Source organism: Coregonus clupeaformis, chromosome 21 (assembly GCF_020615455.1).
Source record: "Coregonus clupeaformis isolate EN_2021a chromosome 21, ASM2061545v1, whole genome shotgun sequence".
Taxonomy (NCBI): domain Eukaryota; kingdom Metazoa; phylum Chordata; class Actinopteri; order Salmoniformes; family Salmonidae; genus Coregonus; species Coregonus clupeaformis.
This window is the reverse complement of record NC_059212.1, coordinates 46,367,567-46,393,261: the sequence shown is the minus strand read 5'-3', so window position 1 is coordinate 46,393,261 and position 25,695 is coordinate 46,367,567. Positions and strand designations below refer to the sequence as shown.

The window sequence follows — 25,695 nt, the reverse complement described above, 5'->3', positions numbered from 1 at the left end:
AGAGCTGGGACCAAAGTAACAAAGCCTACCATCAGTAACACACTACGCCGCCAGGGACTCAAATCCTGCAGTGCCAGATGTGTCCCCCCTGCTTAAGCCAGTACATGTCCAGGCCCGTCTGAAGTTTGCTAGAGTGCATTTGGATGATCCAGAAGAGGATTGGGAGAATGTCATATGGTCAGATGAAACCAAAATATAACTTTTTGGTAAAAACTCAACTCGTCGTGTTTGGAGGACAAAGAATGCTGAGTTGCATCCAAAGAACACCATACTTACTGTGAAGCATGGGGGTGGAAACATCATACTTTGGGGCTGTTTTTCTGCAAAGGGACCAGGACGACTGATCCGTGTAAAGGAAAGAATGAATGGGGCCATGTATTGTGAGATTTTGAGTGAAAACCTCCTTCCATCAGCAAGGGCATTGAAGATGAAACGTGGCTGGGTCTTTCAGCATGACAATGATCCCAAACACACCGCCCGGGCAACGAAGGAGTGGCTTCGTAAGAAGCATTTCAAGGTCCTGGAGTGGCCTAGCCAGTCTCCAGATCTCAACCCCATAAACATCACTGCTCTAGAGGAGATCTGCATGGAGGAATGGGCCAAAATACCAGCAACAGTGTGTGAAAACCTTGTGAAGACTTACAGAAAACGTTTGACCTGTGTCATTGCCAACAAAGGGTATATAACAAAGTATTGAGAAACTTTTGTTATTGACCAAATACTTATTTTCCACCATAATTTGCAAATAAATTCATTAAAAATCCTACAATGTGATTTTCTGGATTTGTTTTCTCATTTTGTCTGTCATAGTTGACGTGTACCTATGATGAAAATTACAGGCCTCTCTCATCTTTTTAAGTGGGAGAACTTGCACAATTGGTGGCTGACTAAATACTTTTTTCCCCCACTGTATATGTTTGTATATTTACCAATAAAAAATACCATAGTGATTGAGTGTCCATATAGCTGTACCATGATATTTGCATTGCTACTAAGTAACCCTCCAATTGTTCTCCCCACCCCAAGTTGGGCCGTCATCCCAGTGATCAACATACTCCACCCCCGTCCCCCCGGATCACCACCCCCGTAGAGGCCAGGACCCATCCATCGAAAACAGCACATAGTGCCACCCACAAAACAGAAGCAGGTCAACCGCCAAAAGCATTTCCAATGCTCTCACCTGAATATATATATATATATATATATATATATATATATATATATATATATTCAAATATCTTGCATATCTTAATTTGCATCATTATCAATTAATATGCGTAATAATGTTGTCAGTTCATGCGTAAGATTGTTACCTATAACCCGGATTGCCATTGTATTACATGACATTTTTGTCAAGCAATTATTATTTTAGCAAACAATTATTGTGGTTCATCCTATATTCTCCCTAACATCCTTACAACCCCTTGCAACAGATGTGGGATAAACACACACACACACACACTCTAACACACTCAACCCCCTTTCCTCCACAATCAACCATAAGATCAGATGCTCAACGGTTATTACATCCCAGAGCCCAACTCAAGAAAGGACCTGATTTACGAATGCATATACAGTTACAGCTAAATGTTTTTTTAATTTTCTTTTTGGGATCCTTATCCACTTGTACAGTAGGTGGCGGAATGCACATATAATTGTTGCGAACACCATTATACCAAAGAAGAAGAACACATGGAATTATCATATTCTTTCCGAAGTTTTCTGAGAGGGGTTTGCTGGTTTCATTTGATGTTATTCTGCCCAGGTCATCAACACAGCGCTGGTTAATAGTTTATGCTGCTCATGGTTTGCGTGGACTGTCTTGTCGTTTAGGAAGAACTATCCTCGTAAGTAGCCCGCTGTTATCATCTCTGAGTGAAACATGTTTGGTTTTAGGTCAAGACTGTCATGAAATGCGTGAATCCAGAAATATGAATTACAATAAAGAAAGCGGTATGTTTATACATTAATACATATTTCAAGTATGCACAGAGTGACTGTAAAGAAGGCACTCGTTGATCTTGTTGATCGACCACTTTTGATCTCAGGTGATCTCCCTCTTATTTTGGCGCCATCTTCTAGGTGTAGGATACAGTAGCCTGATATGCTATTTTCTTCTCACAGTGACAGAGTACTTGATGGAAATGTAGCCTATTTCTAAACTTTGGTATCCTAAAACATATGATACGATTTTTTTTTACGAGGTAAGAAATGTATTAATGTTGATTGATTCATGCAAAGCGTAGTTTAACCAAATGTTCAACAACAACAAAATCCGGATTGTGGCCTAGTTTTTTCAAGGGTGTCTTCACATAATTTTGCGCTATAGTTCCAATCAGAGTTCGACTATTTGTTACACTGTATTTTTTTAAAAAATTTGGTCCAGTTGGTTTCACATTGGTAAATGTCAAACGAACTAAACATTTACATTTACATTTTAGTCATTTAGCAGACGCTCTTATCCAGAGCGATTTACAGGTAGTGAGTGCATACATTTTTATTTTTTCATACTGGCCCAAATGTCCATGAAAGTAATTTCTTTATTGGACAAAAATGCTCTAGTTAAATCCGTTTATGATGACCATGCAGCATCACTTGTGTGTCCCAATCTTCATATTACTTTCGCTTTGGTCTTCCAACAACACCGGGAGGAAACCGCGCAATGGCCGCTCTAAATGCGACGTGAATTTTATTTTTTTATTTTATTTCACCTTTATTTAACCAGGTAAGCCAGTTGAGAACAGGTTCTCATTTACAACTGCGACCTGGCCAAGATAAAGCAAAGCAGTGCAATAAAAACAACACAGAGTTACATATGGGGTAAAAAACATAAAGTCAAAAATACAACAGAAAATATATATATACAGTGTGTGCAAATGTAGCAAGTTATGGAGGTAAGGCAATAAATAGGCTATAGTGCAGAATAATTACAATAGTATTAACACTGGAATGCTAGATGTGCAAGAGATGATGTGCAAATAGAGATACTGGGGTGCAAATTAGCAAAATAAATAACAATATAGGGATGAGGTAGTTGGGTGGGCTAATTTCAGAAGGGCTGTGTACAGGTGCAGTGATCGGTAAGGTGCTCTGACAACTGATGCTTAAAGTTAGTGAGGGAGATAAGAGTCTCCAGCTTCAGAGATTTTTGCAATTCGTTCCAGTCATTGGCAGCAGAGAACTGGAAAGAATGGCGGCCAAAGGAGGTGTTGGCTTTGGGAATGACCAGTGAGATATACCTGCTGGAGCGCAGACTATGGGTGGGTGCTGCTATGGTGACCAATGAGCTAAGATAAGGCGGGGATTTGCCTAGCAGTGATTTATAGATGGCCTGGAGCCAGTGGGTTTGACGACGAACATGTAGTGAGGACCAGCCAACAAGAGCGTACAGGTCACAGTGGTGGGTAGTATATGGGGCTTTGGAGACAAAACGGATGGCACTGTGATAGACTACATCCAATTTGCTGAGTAGAGTGTTGGAGGCTATTTTGTAAATGACATCGCCAAAGTCAAGGATCGGTAGGATAGTCAGTTTTACGAGGGCATGTTTGGCAGCATGAGTGAAGGAGGCTTTGTTGCGAAATAGGAAGCCGATTCTAGATTTAACTTTGGATTGGAGATTCTTTATGTGAGTCTGGAAGTTGAGTTTACAGTCTAACCAGACACCTAGGTATTTGTAGTTGTCCACATACTCTAGGTCAGACCCGTCGAGAGTGGTGATTCTAGTCGGGTGGGCGGGTGCCAGCAGCGTTCGATTGAAAAGCATGCATTTAGTTTTACTAGTGTTTAAGAGCAGTTGGAGGCAACGGAAGGAGTGTTGTATGGCATTGAAGCTCGTTTGGAGGTTTGTTAACACAGTGTCCAATGAAGGGCCAGATGTATACAAAATGGTGTCGTCTGTGTAGAGGTGGATCTGAGAGTCACCAGCAGCAAGAGCGACATCATTGATATACACGGAGAAAAGTGTCGGCCCAAGAATTGAACCCTGTGGCACCCCCATAGAGACTGCCATAGGTCCAGACAACAGGCCCTCCGATTTGACACACTGAACTCTATCTGAGAAGTAGTTGGTGAACCAGGCGAGGCAGTCATTTGAGAAACCAAGGCTATTTAGTCTGCCAATAAGAATGCGGTGGTTGACAGAGTCGAAAGCCTTGGCCAGGTCGAAGAAGACGGCTGCACAGTACTGTCTATTATCAATCGCGGTTATAATATCGTTTAGGACCTTGAGCGTGGCTGAAGTGCACCCATGACCAGCTCGGAAACCGGATTGCATAGCCAGACCACAGCGTCCGTTTTGTTGTAGCTAGCTGGTAGCGATGAATCCGGAGTTAAAGGTCCAGTGATTCAGTGATTCCGGCGGAAAAACCGATATGTTCTGGGTCGATAACGCGCTGTGCAGACTGGCCGAATATCCGGTGATTAATGTCCAGTGACCAAATCAATCCCGCAGAAAAAAATCCAATGCTCTGGGTGAAATACCGCCAGCTGTGGCTAAGAGCAAGTAGCCAGTCAGCTGGCTAGCTAGTTTCAACTGGAGACTCCAGATAAAGGTAAGTCAATAATAGAATCCGTTCCACATTGAGTGAGGCGGGTTGCAGGAAAGTATATTTTGTAGATACTTAGTTCGGCCTGTTAGGCTATATTCAGTAGCCGACGGTATATCCCAGGTTTAGCCCTCGTCTCCCCTAATCTGTATCGGATGCGCTCATAAATGCGCTTCTACTCACAGAATGCTTCAGAGCTCTGAAGTTATGATGCTGCGTCAGTCCAACTACCAATAATAATGCGAGAGTCTGATTTATTTTCCCGTGTTTGGTCCGGATCAGACTGAGACCACGGCGGGTTGTTTAGTGCGGATAGTAGAGTGCGGTCCAAATGAACCGAACAGGTCGAACTAAGGGGGTCAACGCACCAGAGTTCGGAAAAACCCCACCAAACGAATTTGATGTGAAAGCCCCCTAAGATTCAAGAAGGGAATAACTTTCATGAATCATCACATTTTGTTTCATGTAGAATAATGTCAACCAGTGCTGTTGTTCGATTTATTTATTTATGTTTTACTGAAGAGTATTAGGGCCAAGTGAAGATTTAAAAAAAATACAAAAAAACATTGCATGGAGAGTGCTTTAAAAACTCGAAATACTTAGCGATTAAATTCGAAATTTCGACAATAGTTGCAATTAATTTGAGAAAAAAGTCTAAATTAAATGTAGTTAAAGTCGCAATATTTCGAGAATAAAGTCGCAATATTTTCACAATAAAATTTAAATAAAATTGAGAATAAAGTATAAATAATATTTAGACAAAGTAAAAACCTTTGGAGGTAGTAAGCTGCAGCAGGATATTTTTCTCAGCCGTTATCAGGTGACAACTGGGATCAGCAGGTACGAAATACATATTAGGAACTCATTTGATAACTGACTAGGGGAGGGTTGAGGATAAGGGGGTGACATTTGGCTAGTGCAGAGTTGATACTTGACTAGGGGAGGGTTGATACTTGACTAGGGAAGGGGGGTAAGGTCTGAGGAGGAATGATGAAGTTCCTAATATGTATATCATACATTACAGTTGCTTTCACTTTAATATAACAGTAATATAATATAATATGCCATTTAGCAGACGCTTTTATCCAAAGCGACTTACAGTCGTGCGTGCATACATTTTTGTGTATGGGTGGTCCCGGGGATCGAACCCACTACCTTGGCGTTACAAGCGCCGTGCTCTACCAGCTGAGCTACAGAGGACCACACTTTACACCAAAGCCAATAGGCTACCTCCTCCTCCTGAAAAGACCCAATCTGCGGCACAACCTCTTCAAGGTCCTAATACTTATGGTAATATGGTTATTATGTGCTAAAAGAGCAACAATTTCCTTCTTACTAAAGCCAATTCTAAAGTATAGTTTCACCAGGTCATCGAACTAGGGCATTTCAATGGTGTCGCACAGCAACAGGGAGCCAGGGAGGCATGTCATTAATCAAATCCTCTACTTTAATCTTGAAATATAACTTTGACTATGTTATTGAAATGTTCTATTCTTCAAATAAAATGTAGAGTTTATTCTTGAAATATTTCGACTTTATTCTCTAAGTTTAATTTAGAATATTCTCGAAATAATGCAACTTCATTCTCAACATTTCGAGATTTTGAAGTGTTATTCATGCACTATTTTTATTTTTTTAAGGTCAACTTTGGGCACAAAAAACGGCCTCCTACTCTGGTATCAAATACATGGCATTCCATTCGCTACGTTCTAGCAATTATTATGAGCCGTCCTCCCGTCAGCAGCCTCCACTGTCCTCCAGTATGTGTTGACCTCATTTCACAGGATTTGTTTTTGGACAGAAGCTGTAGAGATCGTTAAGAAAGGGCACTTCTGTATTCAAATATCTTATTCATCCATTTATTTATTTTAAACATTCAATCTTCAAAATAAGAGTCCCGCTGCAAAGACATGCTAAACTTTGGGAATATAAAACGGTGCAACTGTTTTTTCACAGCATTGCAACCACCTTTTGACATATTTTATTTTTAATATTGTAGTTATACCAGCATTTCTTTTAAAACTTTACACAAATACTGGTATGTTGAAACTGCAGACGGGAGATGCACTTGTCATCTCCCGTCTGCACTTGTCATCTCCCGTCTGGACTACTGCAACTCGCTGTTGGCTGGCCTCCCTGCCTGTGCCATTAAACCCCTACAACTCATCCAGAATGCCGCAGCCCGTCTGGTGTTCAACCTTCCCAAGTTCTCTCACGTCACCCCCCTCCTCCGCACACTCCACTGGCTTCCAGTTGAAGCTCGCATCCGCTACAAGACCATGGTGCTTGCCTATGGAGCAGTGAGGGGAACGGCACCTCTGTACCTTCAGGCTCTGATCAGTCCCTACACCCAAACGAGGGCATTGCGCTCATCCACCTCTGGCCTGCTGGCTCCCTTCCTCTGCGGAAGCATAGTTCCCCGCTCAGCCCAGTCAAAACTGTTCGCTGCTCTGGCACCCCAATGGTGGAACAAGCTCCCTCACGACGCCAGGACAGCGGAGTCACTCACCACCTTCCGGAGACATTTGAAACCCCACCTCTTTAAGGAATACCTGGGATAGGATAAAGGAATCCTTCTACCCCCCCAATTGTAAAGTGGTTATCCCACTGGCTATAGGGTGAACGCACCAATTTGTGAGTCGCTCTGGCTAAGAGCGTCTGCTAAATGACGTTAATGTGCCCTTGAGCAAGGCACTTAACCCTAATTGCTCCTGTAAGTCGCTCTGGATAAGAGCGTCTGCTAAATGACTAAAATGTAAATGTAAAAATGTTGAAAGCTGTTGTGTAGGCCAGGGGCCTCCATCCCTGTCCCTAGAGAGCTCCTGTCCTGTAGATGTTGGATCCAACCCCAATCTAACGCACCTGATTTGAAATAATTAGCTGGTTGATAAACTGAATCAGGCTAGTTACAACTGGGGTTGGAGTGAACCTACAGGAGGGTAGCGCTCTGGGAACAGTGTTGGAGAGCCCTGGAGTAATAATAATATAATATGCCATTTAGCAGACGCTTTTATCCAAAGCGACTTACAGTCATGCGTGCATACATTTTTGTGTATGGGTGGTCCCGGGGATCGAACCCACTACCTTGGCGTTACAAGCGCCGTGCTCTACCAGCTGAGCTACAGAGGACCACCAGTAGGCTTTATTTAAAGAAATACACTTTTAATTTACATTTTTACATTTTAGTCATTTAGCAGATGCTCTTATCCAGAGCGACTTACAGTTAGTGAGTGCATACATTTTTTATATTTTTAATAAAATACAAATGTATGTTATTGGAATTACTTAGAGTCTGCAAAAATTAAATGGATCTATTGTGATGGGTAAAAGGTTTAATACAGAGTACTGGTGACTCCTTACTCCACCTACTCCATTCACTGCAATGCAATACAGGGTATATGAGATACTTATTGGCTTGTGGAGAAAAACCGTTGTCTTATAAACTGGGGTGGAAAATACTCAGTCGGGTCTCTACTAAACAAATATGGATAGTTTTGGAGGTGGACTGTGGTACATAGCCAGCAAAACAGCTTTAAATGACCAGGTACTATCCATGAACCTGAAATCAATACCTTTTATACACTCAACTAAAAAACAAAAGCCAAACTTTTATTTAGAAATTAAAATGACAAGCTTATTTATTTACAAGTTAAATGTAATGAATATTAACCACGCGATTAGGTGTCACGTGAATTTCTATCTCTAATTCACCCTAAGCTTGAATCATTACCAGAGGTTGTAAGGCTCTAGTTTTAATCATCAATGATTCAAGGTCCACAACTCACAAGTCTTATCTGTATTTTTATTCATGGTGAGAGCTCTGAGGCCAAAACACAAATCTCCTTTCTTTATACTTCTTGACAAACAAAAACACTATGCTCCTCCCACCTTTCTTAAACAGTTCCCGCCTCCCCCCTTGAATGGTTAGTAACGCCCTTCTGTTAGTGGGTTGACACATGATAATTCTAACATTTATACTGTGTTTGGGGTGTAATTCTTTAGTCATTATTCTTAAAATCCAAATTAATCTAACAATCCACCCCTTTGACTAAATATTCCCACATTCAGGATAAATGTATTTTACAAGCATGATTAATCTCAGAGATCACATCAGAACTAATAAACATTTCATCCAATTGCGGTCTTTCAGGGTCCAAATCTTCGTCATCCACCAAGCCTGGAGGATTGTTTTTCACATTCCCCTGGTCAGAGTCCGGAGTCAGTCCATCTCTCATCATTGTTTAGATACTGCATTTCACCAACGCCTGACTCATTAATCCTCGGACACAGGGAACAAGACAACAACCACATAATACAAGAATACCCATACAAACACTGATCGCTCCTAAGATGGTGGCTGCTAGGGTTTTCCATTTACCAAATATTTCATCAAACCACCCTATCCACAATGTACTAACTTCTGAGTTCAGTTCATCCTTCACTCAGTGCAGTTAATTCTGTAAGAGCTCTGGTGACTGTCCCATCCGGTGTGGTGTTGTTAGGGATAAATATGCAACAATGGCTTATCTTTCTATAGACACCGGCCCTTTCTGCCTGATCTAGAACCAACCTCTACTAAGTTATGAGCGGGATGGCGGATAATCGCCCAGAGATCCCCTTTACTGCATCACTAGTCTTGTCAATAAATCGCTGTTGGTTGTAATAGATATAATTTATCCAATCCATATTTTTGTTTGTCCCCCACCAGAAAAATGTTGTAGTAAAACTCTCCCATGTTTGATTTATAGCTTTGTATTCGTCTGGAACACCCCTGGGGATGCCTATACCATCTATCCAAATTGGGCTATTTCCTTCCTGACTTATTTATTTTTCTCCTAATTATTCTTCCTGTCACTGGTCTTTGATGACCAATTCTTACAGGTTGGACCAACAATACTGGTACACAAGTACCCACCCATCCCTCTGGTAATGTCTGCCGAATGCTCCCTGTTTAGTGCATGCCCACCACACATCAGTCAGAGGGATGGTTAGGTTCCTAATTTTTTTCCCTTCCTTCCTTATCTAAATCAGTCACATTAATTATCTCCTTACAGCCATCAAAATCACCCAAGTTACGGGTGCCATTTCTATGTCTGTAACACTGGTATTCGCCAGGAGTTAAAGTGAATCTAGGTGGGCTGGCCGAGTATGTCAATTTTGCCAGCCCAATCCCTGTGCAATTTGGCTCTTTTTGATTGGACCCCAGGTCTAATACACAGGGAAACATTGCCTTTGGCATTGGGGCGGTCAACATTGCTGGTCACCCAATGGAGCATGCATAACAATTTGTCTCCCCCAAGGCCCTAGCGGTGTATTTCATCCACTTTAACCAGAGATTCTCATCAGGGACCCCCTCCACTTCCTCATTGTTCCATTCCTGGAGGAGAAAATCTTTCATAGTGGACGGGTTAGTCAAATTGACTCCGTCATCCCTTGACTGATTTACTCGGTCTATTGTCATTAATGGATTAATGCCAGTACCTGCTCCCTCTATATCTTTTAACTCCATTAAATATAATCTTAGACAAGTATCCCGTCCGTATACGTCCGCACAAGCCCAGTAAGTTCTTTTCATGTCCTCTTTAGTGACCTTTACTATTGTTACTACCATCTCCGTGGGGATGTCGTTATACCTTCTTATCCTCCATCTGGACGTCCAGCCCCCCCCCCTGTCTCATATCTCCTTCCCCCAGTATGTCTAAATACCTGAGCCCAGGAACAATCCGCTGAGGGGGCTGAACATAAATACAACGGGATCTTATAATCCCATGTTGCTTGCTTATCCGCTCTGATAAGATCCCTAATCATAATTTTGAATCTTACTCCCCACCCTTCTCTGACTCCTATTTTGTAGATCACTCGCCCTTGATGGTCAGTATGTCGGGTCGCTTTCCCTTTATTTCTTAATAATGGTAAGGCCATAGCGTAATTGGTGTGAGGTGGTGGTGGATTTTGACCTACCACGACTATTGCCGAGACTATGATGCAGCTCAGGGTCACCCATATTCCCAAAAACCCCAACCCTCTCCTGTCTTGAGTCCTTCTGCTCGGTACCACCCCATACTCACACCCTAGGAACACACTACAGTGATGATAGGTCTGGGTAGGAGATCTTCGTTGACAGAGGTGACCCCGCACCCTGTGGCGCAGTTCCGCTCGTCAACTCTGCGTGTGCTAAGCGGTGCTTGTATGTGGTCCTACCTTCTTGCAGTGGGTAACATGGACCCAGGTTCCTCTCTCTGCTATTCTAATGGCAAAGGCGGTTACCAACATAACCTGATAGGGGCCCTTCCCAACAGGCCTGCTTCCAGTTTTCCTTCTAGTGACTGGATGCTCACCAGTCACCTGGTTAGATAGTGGGTCACCTTCTCCTTTAGTTCACCTGTGGGGCACAAAACCTCTGACATACGGGTGTGGTTAATAAACTATCTTCACACATGTTCAGATTAATGTAACAATTTCTGACTGCATTCTCTTTTAGACTATCTAAAAATGTTTTTTTAAAAGTATTTTGTCCTCTCCTTCGTATATTATCTAATACAATTAGCCTCTTCCCCCTCTTGACACATAGTTCTGCTTATGTGTCAATTTTTTCCACCTTCCTAAACATTCCCTTAGGTTATTTATCAACCAATTGCCATGCCTTTCATTTTTGAGATTCTTTTTGCTTCTTTATTGCTCCTCCCACTTCCTTTCTCTTTATGGCGGCTAAATTCGACTTTCATTCAGTTCAGAATCAATTAGTAATCCAATCAAACAATCTCTTATCTTGTAAAAACACTTATGTTTAGTTCAACCTCTGTTCTACCCCCGGCTCTCCCGGCCTTTACCTGAAGACTGATTGTTGGACATGACAAGTCTATTTTTTAAGTCACTTAAGTCTTCTGTCTAGCAACAAAGAATAAAAATCTCTATGTTCATGATTAACCCAGTTATATCTAATAGCCCACCAAAAAACTTCATCTTTAAATCACTACCAATGTCATATCCCTCGTTACTCTCTACCATTTGGGTAACATCCCTGATATATTTATTAAAAGCTAAGACTGTTTGGGAAGAGAGCAACAACATAACCTGTTCTTCCTCCTCAGAGTTCCAAATGATTTTACCATGGGCTGCCATTGCCTTCCCATAGATAAGATCACTTGATTTACCCGTATGCAGTACATAATGACGACCTTAGCTTTACAGAAGTCTATCCTTACCAAAAAGCTCATCATTCTTCATCTAATTGTTTTCTTATTTTCCTTATCTACCTGACCCTATTGCTAAATCAATGATCTAGGCAATAGTTGTCTTGCCTTAGATTGTACATTCTTCTGATTACTGCAGCTTATTCCATGAATTTAGTTTCAAATACCACCCAATAAACCGTTCCATCCCACAGCATAGTAAACACCACCTATGAACTGTTGAAAATTCCCTAAATTCAACATAACAACCCTTTATAAACATCATGCTGGGTGTGTTTTTATTTTATTTGAAAAACCCAATTGAAAAATAACAATCAAAGATAGTTAGGCTCAACTTAATTTGGTAGCTCCCTCTTATGACCTAAATATGCCTAACCTCATAAAATCCCTCAAAATTCCTCGAGTATACAATGATTATTTAATTGATTACTCTAAATCTGCTACATGTGATCTCATTCAAATGATCCATTATCAATTATTTGATCCACCCCCTAGTAAATCTCTCTCCTCTTCTATCTTAGAGTTTTACCGATCCCAGCTATTTCCCCTAGTGGCCATTAAATACTCTGCTCTCGTCTGTTCCTTTTCTTACTCTGTTAGTCTCTGCTTTTCAAGCTCCAGAAACTGTTATCTCTGTCCCTCAGCCTGCTTGTTTTTCAAACCTAAACAGTTTCCTTCTCTCTTTTTCTTTTATTCTCTCAGCTCTATCGCTACTTCCCTCCTACCATTACTGAATCAATGATAATACATTTACATTCTAGTCACCCAGCAGACGCTCCTATCCAGAGCAACCTAGTGAATACATTTGTATTATTTTTATCTTTATTTTTTTTACTGGCCTCCCCCCCGTGGGAATCGAACCCATAACCCTGGCGTTGCAAACCCCATGCTCTATCAACTGAGCTCCATCCTTGCCGGCCATTTTCCCCCCCTACCCTGGACGACACTGGGCCAATTGTGCACCGCCCATGAGTCTCCCGGTCGCTGTCGGCTGCGACAGAACCTGGTTCCGAACCAGGATCTCTAGTGGCACAGTTAGCCCTGCGATGCAGTGCCTTAGACCACTGCGCCACTCAGGATAATAATAACTGCAATAACTATCAATAATAATTATCATAACTATTACGAATTATATTGTCCTTTTTCTGATGTTCCAATTGTAGTCTATTCCTTTTAGTTTAAAATATAAAGTTATTTATAACAAATCCAGAACCCACCACAGGCTGGCGCTATTTCCCCAGCACAACAGCCAATGCCACTTGCTTCCTAACCAAAATAAATTATCGTTTTAAAATCGTCCAATTATTCTGTATTTTATGCCTTTCATTTTCAGTTCGCTATTCAATATCTTTAACAGTTTTCTCTGATTCGGCCCCAATCAATAAAACAAACGCTTGATATTATTTATCAGCATACACTTAATGACATCCCTACCATTTGAACGATGTCCTGTCTCTCACTCCCCCCCCCCTGCTCCTTCCTACATTATGGGGAGGCGCGGGAAAAGTACTTATAACATATTTTCATAGCTTTAGTAATATTCTAGATATGTCTATCTAATGCAACTTTTAATACACGTAAAAACTCTCTCCACCCATTCCTTTTTTGAATAAGTGCGTCTTCCTAGTTCCCCCATAACCACGCCTCAAATCTTTTATTTAGCATTTAACCAACCAAATACTAAGTAGTATCCGGTTATCATTCATACCCACCGTTGAATTTCCTCATACACACATATTTCACCTTCTGCCATTCAAATGCCCAACACGACAGAATAGTTCCATGCAAACCACTATTGGCTCTTCAAGTCGCTCCGGATTAGAGCGTCTGCCAACTGACCAAAAACGCAAATATTCTCTACTTTCCCACTCATAACGTACGTCTACGCTTGAGTGCGAAAGCTCATACACACGCATAATAACATGTCATTTAGCAGACGCTTCCATCCAAAGCGACTTACAGTCATGCGTGCATACATTTTTTAAAATTATTTTTTATTTTTTTATTAGTGGTCCCGGGGATCGAACCCACTACCTTGGCGTTACAAGCGCCGTGCTCCACCAGCTGAGCCACAGAGGACCACTCGTTGGACTTATATAGGTACCTCTCAAATAATCGCTTTGTGGTGTTTTTAGCCAATTCTATTCTTAACCTGACTACCTCCTGTTGTAAAACTTCCCCCTCTTTGTTCTCTTCACTGGCCTCTTTACTCTGCCCCCCGTCTTCCCGCCCTTCCAACATTCCGGCTTGGCCGTCATATGGTGGGGGAAGTACGGGATCACCCCTAATCTTCTTTTACACATGACAACGGTGTCATCTGGGCTTTCTTTCCAAGCTTGCTCTACCAACTCTGGATATAACCTCTCTCCTCTTTGCTGTGGGGGAGGTCCTGAAACTTCATTTTCTGTATATCCCTTTCTCTCTCCTTCGCGCTTCAAAAGCCATACCCTCGCTGTCTCTAGCCCTCCGCTCGCTGTTTTTCATCTAATTTTATATGCATCTGCCTACTAACTTTTTTCTTCGAGATGACCAATAAATTCATACCTCTTCTCCCAAATGGATCCCTAAAACATATTTCTTTCATCTCCCGTTAATTCTCGGATTTGTTTAGAAGATGTCTTTCCCATCGTGGAACAATAAGAAATCCCTCCCCCCCTTTTTGTTTTTTAAATAATTCCCTCCCGAATTATTTTCGTAGGAGCTAATCTCTTAGTGCGCCTCTTGCTTTTGTAATTAACCCTTTAAAATTATTTAACCCCTAACCCAGAGTTTCTATTTAAAACTCCGGTTTCAGGAAAAGAGTAAGTTACCCAATTTTTTCCACACTACTTATTTTTTTTTTCCTCCACCCCTGAAATAATGATCACGTCTCCGAGGGATTAAGTCTCACACACATACGACCTTATCATCCGTCAAACTTGTTTGCACAGTTCTAGCAAATGCCCAGTCGCATATATGAACTCCCGACACAGCCCTATCATACGATGATAATTATTTCCCTGTTTATACTGAACATTGCAATTCGTACAATGACAATATTAACTTAGTTTACATTTGTGATTGCAATTCACTACCATGTCATTTCGGACTAGTTTTTTTTTGTAATAGCTATTTACCTCTAGGATCAATTGCGGACCCTCCCTGTCGTAATAATTATTACCTTCTTTGGTAAATAAGTTCAACTCATTTTACCAAAATCCATGAATAAAAATTACTGACCTTTTCCTTGCAGTCTGGATTAAAATGCTTTTTCAACTTGTTAACGTCTTTATCGTTCATAAAGAGTAATCACCGGCCTGTTTTTTCACCTTAACGTGGAAGGCCAGGATTCTGTAACGGATGCTATCACCCGCCCGTGCACGGATTTCGGTGTCTTTATAACGATAAAGATGTATTAAGATCCGGCTCGAAGGACCAATCTGTCACGTGAATTTCTATCTCTAATTCACCCTAAGCTTGAATCATTACCAGAGGTTGTAAGGCTCTAGTTTTAATCATCAATGATTCAAGGTCCACAACTCACAAGTCTTATCTGTATTTTTATTCATGGTGAGAGCTCTGAGGCCAAAACACAAATCTCCTTTCTTTATACTTCTTGACAAACAAAAACACTATGCTCCTCCCACCTTTCTTAAACAGTTCCCGCCTCCCCCCTTGAATGGTTAGTAACGCCCTTCTGTTAGTGGGTTGACACATGATAATTCTAACATTTATACTGTGTTTGGGGTGTAATTCTTTAGTCATTATTCTTAAAATCCAAATTAATCTAACATTAGGACACCGTGTAATCACGCTTTCTGAACAGCAACGGAGAAAATGATTTAGAAGTTGTAGGTCGATATGTGCTGCTTATCTGTCAAGGTTAGCAGTACACAGTGAAGGCATAGGAATATTACCAGGTTTCCAAAAAGTATTACAGAAACAAGATTATTTACAAACTAGATTATCTATCAAGGTCATCAAAGGAACTTTTTGTAGAGTTTTATTACAAGAGACAACAAGGCTACAACGCTATCAGAACACAGTATAATCAAGTTTCAGAACAACAATGGAAAACATTATTTACAAGTTATAGTGTTGCTATTCTGTCAAGGTTAGAGTATACTTTAAAGGCCTATTACCTAGTTTTCTAAACCAATAACAACAAGATTGAAATGTAATACAGAGACGTGAGGATTATCGAGGTCAGCAAAGGCATTTTCTGTAGAGTTTTTTAAAATGTATTTCGTAGGAATTTTCTCGAACTCATATAAATCATACCGTAATGCTTCAATGAAACGTCTCAAATAGCCGGCTGTCCCTATTAATTGCCTGGCATCGGCACACATTTTAGCAAATAAACGCCTGCTTCAAATAAAGACCGGGTCTACAGGACTTGTTTACGAGTGAACTTCAGTGAGTACCATAAAGATTGCCCGAAAGGAGAGCAACATCATTGCCATGGATGAAACGGCAGTGTGGTTTGACATGGTCGGCTCAGCTAGCAACAAGATCTCCCAGTCTTGTAGTGGGGTAATATTTGATATATATGCATATTATATATACCTCACATGCGACTCATAATAAGACTAAGCAATTAGTCTATTAAATGAATTATCTGAAAAGAGCAGTCTCAGTTGATTGACCAGTCTTGAAACCTGACTGGTTTGGATGAAGAAGGTAATTCTGAGAGAGATAGCAGGAGAGTTGGCTAGAGATGGCACGCTCAAGAGTTTTGGAGAGAAAAGAAAGAAGGGATACTGGTCTGTAGTTGTTGACATCGGAGGGATCGAGTGTAGGTTTTTTGAGGAGGGGTGCAACTCTCGCTCTCTTGAAGACAGAAGGGACATGGCAGAGAAGGTCTCCGGAAATGGTCTGGAGAAGAGAGGAGGGGATAGGGTCAAGCGGGCAGGTTGTTGGGCGGCCGGCCATCACAAGTCGCAAGATTTCATCTGGAGAGAGAGGGGAGAAAGAAGTCAAAGCATAGGGTAGGGCAGTGTGAGCAGGACCAACGGTGTCATTTGACTTATTAAATGAGGATCGGATGTCGTCAATATTATTTTCAAAATGGTTGACGAAGTCATCCACAAAGAGGAGGGAGGGGGAGGAGGAGGAGGAGGATTCAGCAGGGAGGAGAAGGTGGCAAAGAGCTTCCTAGGGTTAGAGGCAGAGGCTTGACATTTAGAGTGGTAGAAAGTGGCTTTAGCAGTGGAAACAGAGGAAGAGAATGTAGAGAGGAGGGAGTGAAAAGATGACCGGTCCGCAGGGAGTCTAGTTTCCCTCCATTTCCGCTCTGCTGCCCGGAGCCCTCTTCTGTGAGGAGAGAGAGAGCGAAGGTTGCGACGGCACATTATCATCTGAGTAGGTGCAGAGTGAGTAGTGTTGGAGGAGCGCGAGAGAGAAAAGGATACAAAGTAGTGGTCGGAGACTTGGAGGGGAGTTGCAGTGAGATTAGTAGAAGAACTAACAAAGGATCAGAACAAAATGTGCACACGTGGCTACATGCAGCTCTCGCTTTGATCTCAATAACAAGCTCATCTACTCACGACCGCTCATGCTGTAAACACAGTCCAGTTCAAAGTAAATGGCACAGATCCATATATGGCAATGGTTTATTGAAGTGATAAGTGTTTAGACTTTGTCTCGGGCCAATATATCCTCCAAACACCGGCTTCGTGGGCATTATCGCTTTTATACAACGGGTTACCAACATATTCAAATAATGGTTGACTTATTTTCATTAAATATTATTTTGATGAATTTATTTATACTATTTCATCATTCCACAAGATATATATTCCCGACATAAATATATGGTTGCTACCCAAGCCGGCTGGTCGTTAGTTCTATTGGTTCGGTTGCCAGAGACACAACCCAGTCGTTCAGTCTTTTTGTTCTGTATCTATGGATACGACCCAGTCGTTCAGTCTTTTTGTTCCGTATCTATGGACGCGAGCGACCCAGTCGTTCATTCTAAATGTTCCGTTGCCATAGTGGCTGTCAACATTCTTATCCCTTGCTAGCTAGCCAGCTACGGTTAACTTACGTCACATCAAAAAGTGCAGCCAGAATAACAACGAAGTAGCGGCATTTGTTTAAAGCTGTTTTCTAGTGACATTTATTTGGATACATCCATAACAATGAGCTAATGTTGCGCAATTTCACCTGGCATAGAAAATGTGCTCTCTCGTCAGGACACTGTTGTTCAGAGGAGCTAGCCAACAACACAGCTAACACAATAACTTCAAACTGAAGCTGGAAAGACTTCAAACTAGCTGCACTTCGTTTAGTTTTACCTGTTTTCTATTGATAGTGGTTTGTATATATCCATAAAATGTATGCTGATTCATGATTTCGACTGGCTGAGAAAATCTGCCTGCCTGCCTGCCTGTCTCATCCCGACTCCCGACACATTCATTACTATGGGGCAGCTGGAGATTGGATTTGAATATTGAAACAACGTTGTAAATGTCGGAGAGACAAGACAGCAAGGTTTACTCCTGAGTGGCGCAGTGGTCTAAGGCACTGCATCGCAGTGCTAACTGTGCCACTAGAGATCCTGGTTCGAATCCAGGCTCTGTCGCAGCCGGCCGCGACCGGGAGACTCATGGGCGGCGCACAATTGGCCAAGCGTCGTCCAGGGTAGGGGAGGGAATGGCCGGCAGGGATGTAGCTCAGTTGATAGAGCATGGCGTTTGCAACGCCAGGGTTGTGGGTTTGATTCCCACGGGGGGCCAGAATAAAAAAAAAAAAAAAAAAATGTATTCACTAACTGTAAGTGGCTCTGGATAAGAGCGTCTGCTAAATGACTAAAATGTAAATGTAAAGGTTTATACATATCTCCGCTGTTGAAACCTAAATGTTAGTCTAAAAGAAATGTGAGATAATGTCTAGATGCTTTTTATAGTGGAGATCAAGTTTATAAACAGTCAGATGGAACAATGTAAATAAGCATTTTAACATCATAGATTTAGCCGGTGGTAACTTGTGGAATAGACACCGGCTGGAATGCAGATTTAACCATTCAGCGTTCAGGGTTAGACCCACCCGTTGTATATTTGCATATAGGCCTACTGCAGCTCTGATTGGTTATGCCGCACCGGTCTGTGCGGACTGAGTCGTGCTCAGTAGAATCCTACTCAGAGCAAAAACCTCTTACATAGTTCGTTTTGTTTCAGTATGTTGCATTGAAAGTGGCTAATATTGCATTGATTCGATCACAATTGCCACAGTAAAGGGAAACGTTGATAGTGTTAACTAAAGGGGAAAACTCTGGAAAGTTGAGTGAAGTTCAATCTCGTGCTTCTCTCTGTGGGCTGATATTTCTTCTGCGAGGCAGGTGCAGGCGCACAGCTTAGAGGGAACATTGATTACTGAGTATTTTGTGTCGGTTGTTGACAAAAAATTACAATTAAATCCATTTCAATCCCACTTTGTAACACAATAAAATGTGAAGAAATCCAAGGGGTATGAACACTTTTGCAAGGCACTGTATTTGGTTAGTATCACATTTAATTTGTCACATGCTTTGTAAACAACAGGTGTAGACTAACAGTGAAATGCTTACTAACGGGTCCTTCCCAACAATGCACAGAGAAATAATAACACAATAAATAAATCCACAACGAGTAACGATAACTAGGCTATATACACGGGGTACCAGTACTGAGCCGATGTGCAGGGGTACGAGGTGATAACTAGGCTATATACACGGGGTACCAGAACTGAGTCCATGTGCAGGGGTACGAGGTGATAACTAGGCTATATACACGGGGTACCAGTACTGAGCCGATGTGCGGGGGTACGAGGTGATAACTAGGCTATATACACAGGGTACCAGTACTGAGCCGATGTGCAGGGGTATGAGGTGATAACTAGGCTATATACACAGGGTACCAGTACTGAGTCGATGTGCAGGGGTACGAGGTGATAACTAGGCTATATACACAGGGTACCAGAACTGAGTCGATGTGCAGGGGTACGAGGTGATAACTAGGCTATATACACAGGGTACCAGTACTGAGTCGATGTGCAGGGGTACGAGATGATAACTAGGCTATATACACAGGGTACCAGTACTGAGTCCATGATAACTAGGCTATATACACAGGGTACCAGTACTGAGTCGATGTGCGGGGGTACGAGGTGATAACTAGGCTATATACACAGGGTACCAGTACTGAGCCGATGTGGTCGATGGGTATGAGGTAATTGAAGTAGATATGTGCATATAGGTAGAGATAAATTAATTATAAATTACTAGACTACAGGATAGATAAAAACATTGTATAATAAACATAGTATTTTTTAATTACATTTACATTTTACATTTTAGTCATTTAGCAGACGCTCTTATCCAGAGCGACTTACAGTTAGTGAATACATGTTTGTTTTTTTTATACTGGCCCCCCGTGGGAATCGAACCCACAACCCTGGCGTTGCAAACGCCATGCTCTATCAACTGAGCTACATCCCTGCCGGCCATTCCCTCCCCTACCCTGGACAACGCTGGGCCAATTGTGCGTCACCCATGAGTCTCCCGGTCGCGGCCGGCTGCGACAGAGCCTGGATTCGAACCAGGATCTCTAGTGGCACAGTTAGCACTGCGATGCAGTGCCTTAGACCACTGCGCCACTCAGGAGCCCCATTATTGGTCATTATTGGTCAAACATTTTTTTAAAGCATATATATATATTTTTTTCTCATAAATAACTTAGTGCCTTTTCTTGTTGGCACAATATCATTTTAATCAATGGCCAATTTTATCTTATTATTCAACTAATGATATTACAATGTGTTGAAATGCTGGCTTTTATTTTGAAGGTTTCCTCATTACCATACGAAAGTGGCATCATTGTTTGTGCTGGTGGCAGAATAGTACTGTGCTGTTGCCATGGGAGATAGAGCAAAGAAACAACATCTACTGGACCAATTTTTGAAGGTATTTTGAAAGGAGTTCTACCAAACCAACTGTCTACAACTTGAGTCACCGTTCATAACCTACAATATGTGATGGTGTTTTTCTATATTACAGAAGACTTCTCGTCCAAGTAACACTTCAAACAACCAACAAGAAACTCCTGGCCAATCTCCAGGAGCTGATGCCAAGGTTACACACACACTCTGTCATATTACTTTTAATCTTAGTTTTCTTTTATTAACGTGACTTGCTTCAGCAGTCACACTTTAAATATTGTACAACTTATTTCTGACTCTTTATTCTTTGGAACGCTATTTTCCGTACACTGTTCTGTTTACGCTAGATACGTGATTCAAACTTTAAAATGTGCAGACTAGTCTGGAATAATTGTATATTTACAACTTTTTGATATCATTTATACTTTTTCAATTATTCAGCTTTTGTCTTCCCTCCATCCACTTTCAATGTTCTAAAGCTCCCCTTGTTAACTCCCATTCTAAAGCTCCCCTTGTTAACTCCCATTCTAAAGCTCTTCTTGTTAACTCACATTCTAAAGCTCCCCTTGTTAACTCCCATTCTAAAGCTCCCCTTGTTAACTCCCATTCTAAAGCTCCCCTTGTCAACTCCCATTCTAAAGCTCCCCTTGTTAACTCACATTCTAAAGCTCCCCTTGTTAACTCCCATTCTAAAGCTCCCCTTGTTAACTCACATTCTAAAGCTCCCCTTCTTAACTCCCATTCTAAAGCTCCTCTTGTTAACTCCCATTCTAAAGCTCCCCTTGTTAACTCCCATTCTAAAGCTCCCATTCTAAAGCGCCTCTTGTTAACTCCAATTCTAAAGCTCCCATTCTAAAGCTCCTCTTGTTAACTCCCATTCTAAAGCTCCCCTTGTTAACTCCCATTCTAAAGCTCCTATTCTAAAAATCCCCTTGTTAACTCCCATTCTAAAGCTCCTCTTGTTAACTCCCATTCTAAAGCTCCCATTCTAAAGCTCCTCTTGTTAACTCCCATTCTGAAGCTCCCATTCTAAAGCTCCTCTTGTTAACTCCCATTCTAAAGCTCCCATTCTAAAGCTTCCCTTGTTAACTCTCATTCTAAAGCTCCTCTTGTTAACTCCCATTCTAAAGCTCCCATTCTAAAGCTCCTCTTGTTAACTCCCATTCTAAAGCTCCTCTTGTTAACTCCCATTCTAAAGCTCCCCTTGTTAACTCCCATTCTAAAGCTCCCATTCTAAAGCTCCCATTCTAAAGCTCCCCTTGTTAACTCACATTCTAAAGCTTCCCTTGTTAACTCCCATTCTAAAGCTCCCATTCTAAAGCTCCTCTTGTTAATTCCCATTCTAAAGCTCCCCTTGTTAACTCCCATTCTAAAGCTCCTATTCTAAAGCTCCCCTTGTTAACTCCCATTCTAAAGCTCCTCTTGTTAACTCCCATTCTAAAGCTCCCATTCTAAAGCTCATCTTGTTAACTCCCATTCTAAAGCTCCCCTTGTTAACTCCCATTCTAAAGCTCCCATTCTAAAGCTCCCCTTGTTAACTCCCATTCTAAAGCTCCTCTTGTTAACTCCCATTCTAAAGCTCCCATTCTAAAGCTCCTCTTGTTAACTCCCATTCTAAAGCTCCCCTTGTTAACTCCCATTCTAAAGCTACTATTCTAAAGCTCCCCTTGTTAACTCCCATTATAAAGCTCCCATTCTAAAGCTCCTCTTGTTAACTCCCATTCTAAAGCTCCCATTCTAAAGCTTCCCTTGTTAACTTCCATTCTAAAGCTCCCCGTGTTAACTCCCATTCTGAAGCTCCTCTTGTTAACTCCCATTCTAAAGCTCCCATTCTAAAGCTCCCCTTGTTAACTCCCATTCTAAAGCTCTCCTTGTTAACTCCCATTCTAAAGCACCTCTTGTTAACTCCCATTCTAAAGCTCCCATTCTAAAGCTCCTCTTGTTAACTCCCATTCTAAAGCTCCTCTTGTTAACTCCCATTCTAAAGCTCCCATTCTAAAGCTCCTCTTGTTAACTCCCATTCTAAAGCTCCCATTCTAAAGCTTCCCTTGTTAACTCCCATTCTAAAGCTCCTCTTGTTAACTCCCATCTAAAGCTCCCATTCTAAAGCTCCTCTTGTTAACTCCCATTCTAAAGCTCCCCGTGTTAACTCCCATTCTAAAGCTCCTCTTGTTAACTCCCATTCTAAAGCTCCCATTCTAAAGCTCCTCTTGTTAACTCCCATTCTAAAGCTCCCATTCTAAAGCTCCTCTTGTTAACTCCCATTCTAAAGCTCCTCTTGTTAACTCCCATTCTAAAGCTCCTCTTGTTAACTCCCATTCTAAAGCTCCCATTCTAAAGCTCCTCTTGTTAACTCCCATTCTAAAGCTCCCATTCTAAAGCTCCCCTTGTTAACTCCCATTATAAAGCTCCTCTTGTTAACTCCCATTATAAAGCTCCCATTCTAAAGCTCCTCTTGTTAACTCCCATTCTAAAGCTCCCATTCTAAAGCTCCTATTTTAAAGCTCCTCTTGTTAACTCCCATTCTAAAGCTCCTCTTGTTAACTCCCATTCTAAAGCTCTCATTCTAAAGCTCCTCTTGTTAACTCCCATTCTAAAGCTCCCATTCTAAAGCTCCCCTTGTTAACTCCCATTCTAAAGCTCCTCTTGTTAACTCCCATTCTAAAGCTCCTATTTTAAAGCTCCTCTTGTTAACTCCCATTCTAAAGCTCCTCTTGTTAACTCCCATTCTAAAGCTCCTATTCTAAAGCTCCCCTTGTTAACTCCCATTCTAAAGCTCCTCTTGTTAACTCCCGTTCTAAAGCTCCCCTTGTTAACTCCCATTCTAAAGCTCCCCTTGTTAACTCCCATTCTAAAGCTCCCTTAAGCTCTCTTGTTAACTCCCTTTCTAAAGCTCCCATTCTACAGCTCCTCTTGTTAACTCCCATTCTAAAGCTCCCATTGTTAACTCCCATTCTAAAGCTCCCATTCTAAAGCTCCCCTTGTTAACTCCCATTCTAAAGCTCCCCTTGTTAACTCCCTTTCTAAAGCTCCCATTCTACAGCTCCTCTTGTTAACTCCCATTCTAAAGCTCCCATTCTAAAGCTCCCCTTGTTAACTCCCATTCTAAAGCTCCCAATGTTAACTCACATTCTAAAGCTCCCATTCTAAAGCTCCCATTCTAAAGCTCCTCTTGTTAACTCCCATTTGAATGCTATGAAATCCAAAATGTACTGTACAAATCAGCTATTTTGACCACTTTCCCAACAAGTTAGATTAAAACTTACAGCGTAGGAAATCTTTGTCTGTTTCTCTGCAAATCTCAGGGTGTGGGCACGCCAATCAGAGTGCTGAATTTGCCATCATGATGAAAGAGCCTGCGTACTGGCCGCTCTGATGAACTCTCATTCATTACTAAGAAGTGTTATTTGCATGTGAAAATGTCATGGGATGCATTTGCTCCATTGTCAACATTTATGTTGGTGGCTCAGTCTTTGAGGGTATTCACAAATGTAAGGAGTGCGCCTTTTTTAAAGTATCCTCATCCAAGCTCCCAAAACCCCGCTAGTTTACCAACTTCAACGCTGGTTTACCAACTTCAATGCTGGTTTACCAACTTCAACGCTGGTTTACCAACTTCAACGCTGGTTTACCAACTTCAACGCTGGTTTACCAACTTCAACGCTGGTTTACCAACTTCAACGCTGGTTTACCAACTTCAACGCTGGTTTACCAACTTCAACGCTGGTTTACCAACTTCAACGCTGGTTTACCAACTTCAACGCTGGTTTACCAACTTCAACGCTGGTTTACCAACTTCAACGCTGGTTTACCAACTTCAACGCTGGTTTACCAACTTCAACGCTGGTTTACCAACTTCAACGCTGGTTTACCAACTTCAACGCTGGTTTACCAACTTCACGCTGGTTTACCAACTTCAGCTGTTTACCAACTACGCTGGTTTACCAACTTCAACGCTGGTTTACCAACTTCAACGCTGGTTTACCAACTGCTGGTTTACCAACTGCAACGCTGGTTTACCAACTTCAACGCTGGTTTACCAACTTCAACGCTGGTTTACCAACTTCGCTGTTTACCAACGCTGGTTTACCAACTTCAACGCTGGTTTACCAACTTCAACGCTGGTTTACCAACTTCAGCTGGTTTACCAACTTGCGCTTGTTTACCAACTTCAACGCTGGTTTACCAACTTCAACGCTGGTTTACCAACTTCAACGCTGGTTTACCAACTTCAACGCTGGTTTCAACCACATTGAATGCAGCCTAGCAGATGTTGCTGTGGGAATCTCCCTCTCCCTTGTTATTAACCCTTTTGTTTCCTCGTGTCTCTCAGAACAAAGTCTTTAAAGACTAAACTGAAACATTGTGGGGCTCTGGACCCCGGAATGCTGATGCAGCTTTAATTAGGGGTCTTAGCACTGGTCCTACCACACTTTACATAACGGTATGTTGTAAATAGTCTGTTGTATGCTTACTACACAGTATGTAGTTTTAATAAGGAGTAGGAATTACAGATTTCGGACAAGGCCTCTGCACTACCCACTGGGCACAAGCTGGTTGAATCAACGTTGTTAAAACATCATTTGTCAATGTATTGTGATGTGGAATCTACGTGGTAAATACATTGGATTTGGAAAAAAAGTCATCAACATAAACTGTTTTGAGGGTGAAATTTCAACCACAAGATTATGTCATCATGGTAACCAAATTTCAACAGACAAAACTTGTATAAAATATGTTGAAATTATACCTACGGAGGAGCGGCTTCTATGGAGTAACTTTGAATGTCTTTGAACTTCCGAGTTGGTTTAACGTTGGACCAGAGCAAACGTTAGCTAGCTAGCTAACAAGCTTACGTGTGCAGAGCAGCACTATAATGAAAAACACTTTTTACCTTTTTGTAGTTAATAAATCCAATGTGAAACGTCATAACTATAGTATCCTTAACTAGCATTGAAAAAGTCAATCCATTCTTCTCTAATAAACATTGCTCCCTAATTTCTGAATTACGCTTGTAACGTCATCAGTAGGCAACAGTAACCTAGGCAACAGTAACCTAG

General features: G+C 41.6%; 2 protein-coding genes across 3 annotated transcripts in view; one reads left to right on the top strand and one right to left on the bottom strand.

Moving 5' to 3' along the window:
• Nucleotides 1-25,695, bottom strand: part of LOC123481536 — a 44,564-nt gene that overhangs the window by 10,995 nt on the left and 7,874 nt on the right. The gene's annotated exons all lie outside the window — the stretch shown is intronic.
• LOC121535719 (serine protease FAM111A-like) overlaps nucleotides 1,656-25,695 on the top strand; it is a 31,510-nt gene continuing 7,470 nt past the window's right edge. The window contains exons 1-3 of one of the 2 annotated variants that reach the window (XM_045205934.1): nucleotides 1,656-1,847; nucleotides 20,543-20,660; nucleotides 20,754-20,828. In XM_045205934.1, coding sequence (XP_045061869.1) covers nucleotides 20,613-20,660; nucleotides 20,754-20,828 — 123 coding nt within the window. In that variant the 5' untranslated portion in view covers nucleotides 1,656-1,847; nucleotides 20,543-20,612. The remainder of the gene's footprint in view (nucleotides 1,848-20,542; nucleotides 20,661-20,753; nucleotides 20,829-25,695) is intronic. The other variant, XM_045205935.1, reaches the window with a different exon arrangement.